This window comes from Arachis hypogaea, chromosome 15, assembly GCF_003086295.3.
Source record: "Arachis hypogaea cultivar Tifrunner chromosome 15, arahy.Tifrunner.gnm2.J5K5, whole genome shotgun sequence".
In the NCBI taxonomy this organism is placed as follows: Eukaryota; Viridiplantae; Streptophyta; class Magnoliopsida; order Fabales; family Fabaceae; genus Arachis; species Arachis hypogaea.
In genome coordinates, this window is record NC_092050.1 from 149,865,724 (window position 1) to 149,877,330 (window position 11,607).

The following is an 11,607-nucleotide window of genomic DNA, read 5'->3' on the forward strand; positions in this document are numbered from 1 at the left end:
TTCATACTTTTGGATAAACACTCGAGAATAAGTAAATATAATTTTTGTCACTTTCAATATGAAACAAAATTAGACAACAGAAAAATAAAAAACACTCAATAATTAAAGAAAAAACTAAAGCTTCAATGGTTATATATGCAAACTATTTTCTTATTTTCTTTTTTGAAAATAATCTTCATATATAGGCAATTTGATTTGCTTTGATATAGAGATTTTTTTAAATTTTTTTTGTTTCTCTAACTATTGCAAAAAAAACTTATTTAGATCATTAGCTTTAAATAGAAAACTTTTTTATTTTGCTTCATAAAGAAGTGTAACAGCTTTTCTTATTTCACACTACAAGAAAAAAGGCCTATGGCCACGTTTTTTTTTACCACGCTTTAAAAGCGTGGCCAAAAGTGGTCAATGGCCATGCTTTTGTGAGGGTGGCAATTGAATAGAGATTCGGCCACGTTTTTTCTCGCCACGCTTCAAAAGCGTGGCGAAAAGGGTCAATAGCCACGCTTTTGTAAAGATGGCAAATGATTAGAGATACGGCCACATTTTTTTGCCACGCTTCAAAAGTGTGGCCATAGAGAGAAACAAAGACGTTTTAAAAGCGTGGCAACAGAGTTTCAATACAGTAGCGTTTATAAAACGTGGCCATATCCTGGTACTCTTTTAGCACGCTTTAAAAGCGTGGCCAAAAGGTTAAAAAAAAAAAAAACTAATAACCCCAATGCCAATAACCCCTGCATCCTAATAACCCTAAAACTTGGCCAAAAGCTTCGCGAGACTCTCTCACTCTCCCCTCTTACCGTCATTCTTATCTATGCCATTTCTTGAAGAATGTCACAAAACGACCGCCCGGAGGCGCCGTCCCCGGCGACAGTGGCAAACGGCTCCGCGGCGGCGAAGGAGGAGAATCCAGTTGCGAGGGCGTTGGTTTCTTCGAGCAAGGCTGAGGCTGAATCCGAACAAGGAGCACAAAGCGGAGGAGTACGAAGACTTGCAATTGATGTACTGCCCAACGGTTTTCACCGCGCTGGAGAGGTACCTTCCGCCGAACATGCTCAATGCGCGACGAACACAAGGTATATGCCCCGCGTAGCGCAGACCAGAGTATGGTCCCTCTTTCTTTCTTTCTTTTAAGTTTTTTTTATTTTTCAGTTAATTTTCAGTTGAGGCTGGTAAATTGCAGAATAGTAAACCTTAGGATTCCTTACAATGAACAGATTTCTCCAACTGAAATTTGCGGTGCGCTTGGATCTAATCAACTTCTTCCGAGAATTTATATCGCTTTTGTGTTGTTGGTCGGAATTCTTCTGTTTAGTTCTCTTTTCGTGAACGTGTCTTGAATCTGGTCGTGTTTGGAAGCCCCTTCTTTCACTGGTAATTTCTTTTTCTTTTTAGTCCGTACACACATACACACACTAACCAAAGAAGTAAAAACTATATGTTGCTCCGAGCTGAGTTAATTTCTGTCTTCGTCATAATCATTTTACTTTGTTTACTCATTTGTGCAAAGGGGTTATGTTTTATTGTTTTGCACTTATCTTCCATTTGATGAGATTTATATGAATACTTTATTTGTTAACCTTTTATCATAAAGTTTGGAGAGACACACTTGGATTATTGTTGCACAACAAATTTTATTATGTGAAAGATGTTCTTTTGAAATTGGAGTCGTGATCTGATCCTTTATTTTAGCAAATCTAGTTTTTCACCTTGTTGGGATGCACCCACCAGATACCATGACATCCAATCCAAGCATTGGTGTAGGGGAAGATTAGTATGAGTCGTCATATATGAAAGTTTACTTTGACAGGCTTTTCAGTTGAGGCTGTTGTGGTCAAGATCAAGCAACACACAAAGATTGTGTTTGTTTGACAATAGATATTTGGTTGCTGAGATTTTGCATTTGATAGATACATATTTGGCTGCTATAAATTATTTTAACATTTCTGATCTTGTTTATATATTTTATATTGACTGCTTGGGTGATTCCTTACAATGAATAGATTTCTCCAACTGAAATTCGCGGTGCGCTTGGATCTGTTAATCAACTTTTTATATGTATTGGGATTCTTGCAGCATTAGTAGCCGGTTTGCCTCTTGCAGGAAATCCTATATGGTATTGATATATTTATTTTTCTTCTGAATACAAATATCAAATAGAGATAGTAACATATATATGATTGTTAACCTTGAAATTTTGTTGGCAGACAATGTTTGGAATTTTGGTTATGCATGACTTAACAGCAGCAAGTCAAGGTTCTTCTGAACCTGAAGCAAAATGGTTTGATCTTTTTAGTAGCCGGTATCGGAAAGGTATTCAATAATTTATGATTAATCCCAAATTCCATTAACCATGAGAAATAAAAATCTAGTGTAACTAAGCACAAGTTTGGTGCTCCCTTTTCAAAATATAAGATTGCTTTCAATATTTAGTTTACTCTAAAATTAATTGATGCTTTGTGAATTGGTGTTGCAGTTGTCAGTGTTGGAGCAGCACTTTTCTTGTTCCAGCAGTTTGCCACATCAATGGAAGATTTGGAACCTTTACGGCTGTTCCAATACACCATATGGTTAGTCTTATGAGATCTCTTCTTACAAGCTTTTATAGTGTGCGATCAATTAGTCTTTTCACAATTCCATCACTAGAAAACCACTCTTCCTTAAAATTCAATTGATAGGTAGGTTTAAAGATATTTTTCTTTAAGATATTTTTCTGTTTTTTTTTTGTTATTCTTTTAATTTGCTTCTATTTCATTTACCCACGATATTTATTCGTTGCAATCCTGAGGCTTATAGATCGGCCTAAAGCTTTTGTTTCCGGAATTTTTTAAAAAATTTTGTTTTCCCTGGCAATCAGGTTAGATTATTCACCTTTTGGATGCTTCTTTTTTTTCGTTTTTATTTTATATTATATCACCTTTTTTAAGGAATCTAAGTTTGTGCTGGGTGAATTTTGGAAACACTAATCTGTATATGCAAATTTGTAGAAAGGGTAGAGATTTAGGGCCGTGTTCTGACGTGTTGGCAAATTTTGCAATTAATTTTATTAAATTTTCAGTGTTTTTTGAATTGCGAGCTATGTCCCCTGATTGCTACTACTATGATTAATACTTTAATGCTTTTTAGGCCTGGTTATTGTTTTATGCTATCTTTAAGGAATTTTGTCAAACTGAACTTTTTTTCCTTTTGATTCTTCCATCTCCTCCTTTCTTTTTATCTTTTCGTCAACCTTCCTTCCTTTCTTGTTGAATAAGAGGAGATAGATTGATGTAGTTTTTTTTATTTAGTAGATATGAATACTTTTCAAATGGTTTTGAATATCTTAAGAGATGGTTAAGTTCGAGTCAGCTATAGATACTGTCATTTTAAATTTGCTTGATCTGGTAAATTTTGTGGTTGAATGTATATTAAAGAGAGATTTGAGATGACAATTCATATATCATATCACAGAAAAACGTTTCATTTTTATCAACTCATGATTAATTATTAAATGGGTCAACATCCTTAAGCTTACTTTGTTATATGCTTATTAAAATGGAGTTCTGTAAAACCGTTTAATTTCTTTATTTTTTTGGGGGATTAGGACTCGAGGTTATTAAAAATGAAGATTTTGTTCCATGTTTTTTCTTTATTTATTACTGAAATGAAAGTTTCTTTCTTCTGGTGTTAAATGACCCAAAATGAATAAGTTCTTTTCAGCTGGAAGGCAAAATTCTAATAAGTTCTTTTCCTTCTCTTCTCTTTTGGCCTCAGATCTTTTCTTGTTTTTACCGAGACTTCCTCCTTGTCATGGTTTTGGAGATTGCAGGAGGAGTCATGGATGAACTTGCAAGCCCTATAAGTCCAGTTTTGGAGATTTGGAGATTGCAGGAGGAGTCATGGATGAACTTGCAGGAGGAGTCATTGTGTTTCTGCCTTTGCCACTATTTGATGTTTATGCTGCACTTATTGGTATTGCCATATAGTAACTTAAATTTGATTCTTTATTTGTTTTTTGATTTTATAAATTGTAATTTTTGTTACACTTCTATTTACAGTCAATCATTCATAATTTTAGAAGAGAGATAAATTGAAATCCTTTAAAAATATTTGAGGTAAAATTAAAACTTGATATAGTTTTGCTCTCTCTTAATTAGTGACTACTGTAATACTATAGGGTAATTTATGACTATCTAGATTGCATTTGCACCCCTGTAGTGGAGACACTTCTCCCATTTGTATTACCATGTTGCAGTTATGAACATAACTTTTCTTGTTAATGATTTGGTTTGAAATCTATAGCTTTGTACGGAATTAGTCATGTTTTTTGGTTCATGGTTTCTTTAATAATTGAAAACTACGGATCAGATAGTTTTTGCATTATATTCTTGATTATTTAGAGTTCACGTATGACTTTCTCCAATCATATGATATCTAAATATTTCTTTGCTTTTGCATTGATGCATTTATTCTTATAGAGCTGCTCATGTTTATTCGGAAACTAGGAGGGTGCATGCTTTCAATGACGTTATGTCATCAAATCTAAGGTGAGATCGAACCCTTGTTCTTTTATTAATGTTTCATTTTCTATTTGAGTGAACATTTTTATTTTACTGTATTAATAGTACATGAATAGTTGACTCAAGCTTCCTGTACAGTCCAAACCCCAAGCAGTATTATATATATATATATACTTGATTTTCTGTTTGATTTCTCAAGCTTTCTGTTTCATATGCTGATTCCTTTCATGATTTGTAAATGTTGGACACTAGATTTCTCAACCAAGTAAATGTGCAATGCAGGTTTAGTCACACAAAATTCTAAATCAACTGGATATGGGTCGCAGGGTCAGTGTGGGTGGTGGTCAACTGGATATAGTCTAAGATCTATATATGATCTTGCTTGCTTAGAGGATGAAGTTGATTTCCTCACAGCTCAATCAGAGCAAGACCGACTGAAAAGGAATAATGTCAAATTCTGGCATGTTTTTCGATCAAAGAAAATCAAATTGGCTTTCCTTGTTGGAGGAGGACTTCTGGTAATAATGCTTGTTTCCTTTTCTTTTATTCTTTAATCTTCTTTTAAAGTTTTTTTACAAGATAACACATGTTTTGGTTTGCGGCTTTGAGTAATAAGCTGAAAGAAAATAAAGCTAGTGTTGCTTAGAATGGAAAGTGAAGCTTCAAAATAATTTATCAATTTTGTATTTGGTTTTGCCATCTTTTGCAGGTAAAAAAGTTCACAAATGTTTCCGAAACAATTATGTATTATCTAAGGGAAGGAAGTTTAAGAGGGCTAGAGGAAAGAAGAATAGCAAAGGACTTATGATTTAAGTTGTATTGTTTCTGTATTTTTCTTCAGTTTTTAGTTTTAGAATTTGAACTCGAGATTTATTTTGTATTGGAGTATTAGTTTTTTAATGTATAAAACAATTATAGTAAAAATTATATATGTCACTAATTATTATTTGATTTGTCTTGTAATAAAAATTGCATATTATATTTATAAGTTTGATAATAAAAAAGAACTGAAAAATTTATATTTTGTATTGATGAAGGTAAAAATTAGAAAAAGGATTTTTTTTTTAAATTTTATAAGGCTATTGCCACGCTTTTAAAGCGTGGCCGTATCTCTGGTTATGGCCACGCTTCAAAAGCGTGGTCATATCTCCTACATACGGCCACACTTTAAAGGGTGGCCATTTGTAAAAAGCATGGCAAAATAAAAAGCATGGCGATAGGTCACCAAAAGCGTGGCGATAGAGCAACCGCTACGCTTACATACGCCACCTTTTCAAAAGCGTGGTGGTAGCTCAAAAAGCGTGGCAACAGAACTGTTTTCTTGTAGTGTCACTACAAAAAAAATTGGTTATTATGGTAATTTTTTGGAGTAATTACGACGGTTTAAACTACCATTATATCTAAAAACAACATTTTCGAAAAACGCCATGATCTGAAGCGCCATTTTAAAAATTACGATGGTTTTTTAAACGTTTAAAATGACGCTTTTATTTTAGAGAAAGAATAACAATTAGAAAAAGTATAGGTAGACAATGAAAATATTAAACAATATGAATAGTGGATGTCAGATGTTCAATTTACTAAGTGTGCGAATGGTTATCCTAATGTTAATGTTTAGGATGTAATTTAGGGGTGGAGTGCTTTTTTTACTTACGGGTAATGCTAGGTAACCAATAACTTTTTTGAACAACATGAACAACCACCAATCAAATTAAAACACACTACACCTCCAAATTATCCACCTAAATCTTAATATTAGAATAACCATCTGCACACCTAGTGAAATGAACATCCGATATATCCATTGTTCATATTGTTTAGTATTTTCATTATCTACCTATACTTTTCCTTTATTTTATTTGGTCAATTTTAGGACCCGTTGTTCATGTTGTCCAAAAAAATTATTGATTACCTAGCATAACCCCAAACATTAAAAATAGGAAGCCAATGTTACCTTTAGTATAAAAATAGTGTGGGTGCATTTTATTCAATAAGGTGTTGAAGTCTTGACATGAAAATGAAAGTCGTAGCCTCTTCTCTAATTGGATTTCAGCAATTGAAGCGAACCAAGTATTTGCAATATAGTATTACAATATATGATATCAGTGTTCTTTTATGTCTATTTAGGCTGTGTTTGGTTCATGTATGAGTTAAAATATAGATAAAAAAACAGAGACATTGAAGACATAGACATAATGAGACACAAAATTTTTACTTTGTTTGACAACTTCACATAAGTTATGACACTAAATTACAAATGTCAATATTATCCTTATAAAAAAAGTAGCACTATCACCACTTTTTTTTCTGTCATCACTACCACTTCTCTACTGCAATTTATAATTATTAGACTAATCAAATAATTCAATCAAACAACATAATACAAGATCATAATGTGTATTAATCTAATATCACTTTACATCTTAAAAAATAAACAGGACAAGAGTTTAAATAAATCAAATTTTCTTTTTTTTTACAAACAAATTCTAAATAAATTGATAACAATCTCCAACAAGAAAAAGGAAAAAAGACAAATTGCTAAACTAGCTGCATGCAACAATGAAAACATCAACTCATGCTAATCTACTCTCCAAAGACCAAACCAAATCTGAATTTATAATAAATTTTTTATGGTCAAGCACTACAATAATAAAAAATTAAATATACATTAAAAAAAAGAGTACATGCGGTAAAAAATAGAGGAGAAGGAGGAAGAAGATGATGGCATGGAAGACGGTAGTGAAGAATAGAGGTAGATCTGGAAGACGACAACGAAGGCAACACAAAAATAAACGTAGATCTGGATATCAACACACGATAGTATACAGAGGAGGCTGCAGCGATTTTTGTTGCAAAGGCAACAATGGCAGAAAAGGGCGAAAAAAGATATAGACAAAGATGAAGAAGAGAAAAAGAGGGAAAAGGTCATGAAGATGTCGGTGGCGGTAACAGAGTTGGCGACAGCTACAACAATAAAAGATCTTGATGTGGAAGGGGAGATGGAAGAAGAAAGACCTAAGAAGGATGAACTAAACTGGGAGGGAAGGGAATGATGTAGAAGGGAGGGCAAATTTAGGAATTTTATAAATTTATTAAGGGTGGCATTGTCCAAAAAATTATTATAATATGTGTTCATCTAAAAAGATCCGTGTCTCACCATTTTGAGAAGACACAAATTACATGTCTCTAGTGTGTAACCATGTGTAACCGTGTCTTTCTTAAATTTATGTCTTACAAAACAAACACTGGACATGTACTATCGTGTCTGTGTCTTTGATGGACATGAACATCAAACAAACACTACCTTAGTTCCTCTATTGGGCCTTGAAAATGTCTTTGATAGACATGAACATCAAACAAACACTGCCTTAGTTCCTCTCTTGGACCTTAAAAGTTGAAACCATAAATCATCGTTGTCCCTTTCAATAAAAGAATATCAATTACAACAATATTACTAGTAATAATTCTATCAATTGGATAATATTCTAAGAAAACCATAGTTACGGACAACAAGTTGAGAATGATTTCTTATGTATTTTTGTTTTTTTTTGTGCAAATTATGTACCTTATATACTAGTTTCATGAGTCAATAAAGCTATCTCGAATTTAATTTTCATTACATTGAAGAGAGAATCTTTTTAAACAATCATAAAGAACCAAACTAACATCATTGACTACTAAACCGCACAAAATAAATGACAAATACATTGATACTAAGTCCTAACAAAGCTTCTTGCATGGCTCTCTACGATCTAAATGCATGGCAAACCACATTCTTCATTCATGCCTCTGATTTCTAGTGCGTATGCAATGAAGCCAACTGAAAGATGAAGTGTCTTCTTCATATTTCACATTGCAGACTAGATAGCAATCAAAACTCCGGTATCACTATGAATTTGGACATCTATGATATTAGTCTCACTATAACTTCTGCAGATCAAATCAGAGGTTTTTGAGAGTTTATATTTCTACATAGCCACCTTTAAACTCAACCAAATTTGTGAATAAATTCTTTCAAGTTTTTTCTCTCAAAATTAAAAACAGCAAAAAATTGAGCAAAATCAAAATTCAATGGAACTAAGAATGCCAAATAAGCAATCAATCATCGATTATTATTATTTATCAAAATCGCAAGAACATGAAAATGCTAAATTTCGTAATTAGAAGAATGTTATTGAGAGAAGATGTAATTAGAAGAATCGGCATAGAACAATCATTAAAGTAATTAGAAAAGATTCTATGAAATTATTTACAGATCTAGAAGTAAGAAGTTAGCATGCAACCTAAAAAATATATCGAGGTGGAGAAGGCGCGTTAATGGATGAAGAGAGGAAGTAAAAGTTCGAGGAAGGAGGAGAAGTTCGTAGTTCTGGAGAAAATTTTGATGGAGGAAACACTGGAAGAAGAAACAATGGCATTTTTGCTAAGGCAAGCTCGATGGAAGTTCGCGTTTTTAGATGGAACTTTAGATATGAGTCAGACAAGTTGAACTTTTGTTTATCTTTTAAATAGGTTGGTCATAGTGGCATTAAACAAAGATAAATTATGGCAACATAAACTGTTCTAATTAATAAATATCATGGTAGTTTTATAAAACTGCCATAATGTTAATGCCATTTTATACCTTTTTTAGTAATGTTTTGCTTGGTTTGATCCATGGAGAATTTATTTGATCATAGTTGATATGCACCACCTCTTAAGTTTTCTAATTGATCTTTGATTGCATTTTACAAAAGACATACAATACTCAAAATTAAAAGTTAGATATATTTGACAAATTCAAATATTTTCCATCACTAAGGTTAATTACCATTCTTAAATCAACATAACTCATACTTCTATAGACATTATTGAGTTAGGTCTTATATTACTTCAAATAAGAACCATTCTACATCTAATCTAATTATAAAACAGTTCTCAATCAATTCAATATACAATTCAAATGGAGCCACCAAATTTTCTCACCCTAAAAAAAATACAAATCTTATTCCAAGTAAGGATAGTATAATACTAATTATTAACTAATATGTAAAGATATTAGTATCTTATTAATTGATTATAATTTAAAAGTTTTCTTTTTTGAAAAAAAGAGAAAACTCAACATATGGAACGGAGCATACAACCAACAGAGCAACAAGAGCAAAATAATAAAACCAAAGCAACTCATATATTATCTCTAGCATAGCTATTAATAACATAGTTAGTTATCACACCACTCTCTAGAGCAATAAAATGACTTAGCAACACTGTAACGTAATACCCTACTATTTATATTCTTATGCTCGAGTTATAAGTCAATAATGATAAGGTGGTACGATTTAAGATGGAGTTGTAATACATACATACATACATATATATATATATATATATATATATATATATATATATAAAATTAAAAGAGATTATTAAATGAGAAGCTTGAAAAGAAATTAAAGAAAATCGCTAGCGCAAACACACATATATAAAAAATATAACGCGTTTGGAAAAGCGGGATGAAATAAAAACTTAAAGGAGGAATAGAGTAAAGACAGAAATATATATATATATATATATATATATATATATATATATATATATATATATATATATATATAAACAAAATATAATACAGGAATCAAAAGAACTTTGCCGTCTTCCAGACGAACTCCAGCTCACCGCAGAGCACCAGGACCTACATTTGAAAAACAAAGAATATATACGGAATGAGAACCCTCAACCCATGAGTTTCTAGTACGGTAAAAATACTAAATACGCAAACTCTCTAAGTAATCTTAAGCTTCCACATAACAATCTTTCCAACTTAGGTTTCCACTAATCCGTGATTAGGCAACTATCATAAGGAATTCTAATCAATTTTACTTTTCTCATTTTTTTTCACAACACTCCAAACCCCAAACAGAACAGTCCTCAACATCAATCGACACTAGCTTGAGAGATCTCTCAGATATTCAAACACAAGTAAGACAAATAAATAATACATAAGTAAATTCAAGTAAAGCAATTAGCACAGAGTCACTTAATATGCACAATTAAGCAAGCCATAACAAGTAGCAAACCCAAACAAATGCAAATGATGAATGCCGGCCCTATTGCCGATGAGCTCATCTGTCGGTTATACAGCCAAAACCAACATGCCCAGTAGCTAACCCTGGACAGTTCTTGCGTGCGCGTATTCCCAAGCTGATACTCATATTCATATTCATTTATCAATAGCATTGGGGAAACATCCGGGAAGGTCTAAGTGTCTAGCCACATCTTGTGACGGAGGATCAACATTCCAACTTGGAGCAAGCGGGACAAAACCACAATCCTTGCGCCTATCCCAGAAGCTCAAAATACCAATTGGGAGCAAGCGAGATAAAACCACAATCCTTGCATCTACCCCAGATGCTCAAATACCAACTGGGAGCAAGTAGGACAAAATCACAATACTTGTGTTTACCCTAGAGGCTCAAACCTTAACCTGGAATAAGTAGAACAATGCCACTGCATCTACCCAGGTAGACACATTTCAATTAGACTCACTTCGATTATCAAATTCATTCTCAATCTTATTTCACTTCATTCATAGTCATGATCATAATCAATCATCCTCATCTCTCAAATAACCATCCTTATCAGATCTTAATCATAATCAATCATCATCATCATTATCATCATCATCATCATCATCATCATCATCATCATCATCATCTCAATATCATAATCCTCTTCACTATATTTAATCCATCTTTCTTCAACTTACTATCTCAACTCATTAGGTCTTATTCCTAACCCCCTACTCTCTATTACGTACACTGGATCTAGACTCATAACAGGGTTTATAGAGGTTTAAGTTAGAGAAATGGTTAAAAACTCAAAAATTCATTTTCAGCAAAACAGGGTAATCGCGTACGCAAGCCTTCTGCGTAGGCGAGAATATTATCAGGAACGTTTACTCGCATTGCGCGACACTATTGCGTGTGCATGAGTTCAAAAATCATATTGTCGCTTACGCGGACCACTCTCGCGTACGCGAGAGTATTAGGCAGAATCATTTACTCATGTCGCGTGACACTTCTACGTACGCACGAATGCAGGATTTTCAAAAAAGCTGCTATGCTGCAAAAAG

The 11,607-nt window shown here is 33.0% G+C and overlaps 1 protein-coding gene across 10 annotated transcripts; it reads left to right on the forward strand.

The window, feature by feature from the left end:
• Positions 1-226: 226 nt before the first annotated feature.
• On the forward strand, positions 227-5,479 carry LOC112751273 (plastidic glucose transporter 4-like). Of its 10 annotated transcripts, none has more exons than XM_072217225.1 (9): positions 227-1,073; positions 1,150-1,371; positions 2,001-2,113; positions 2,205-2,310; positions 2,474-2,567; positions 3,751-3,948; positions 4,455-4,523; positions 4,779-5,014; positions 5,206-5,479. In XM_072217225.1, coding segments are annotated over exons 3-6 (261 nt in total). In that variant the 5' UTR covers positions 227-1,073; positions 1,150-1,371; positions 2,001-2,053; the 3' UTR covers positions 3,752-3,948; positions 4,455-4,523; positions 4,779-5,014; positions 5,206-5,479. The 10 variants fall into 10 exon arrangements, with proteins under 10 accessions (XP_072073326.1, XP_072073327.1, XP_072073325.1 ...); XM_072217226.1 differs by having other exon boundaries at positions 757-1,101; positions 1,215-1,371; XM_072217224.1 differs by having other exon boundaries at positions 757-1,073; positions 1,215-1,371.
• Positions 5,480-11,607: the final 6,128 nt, after the last annotated feature.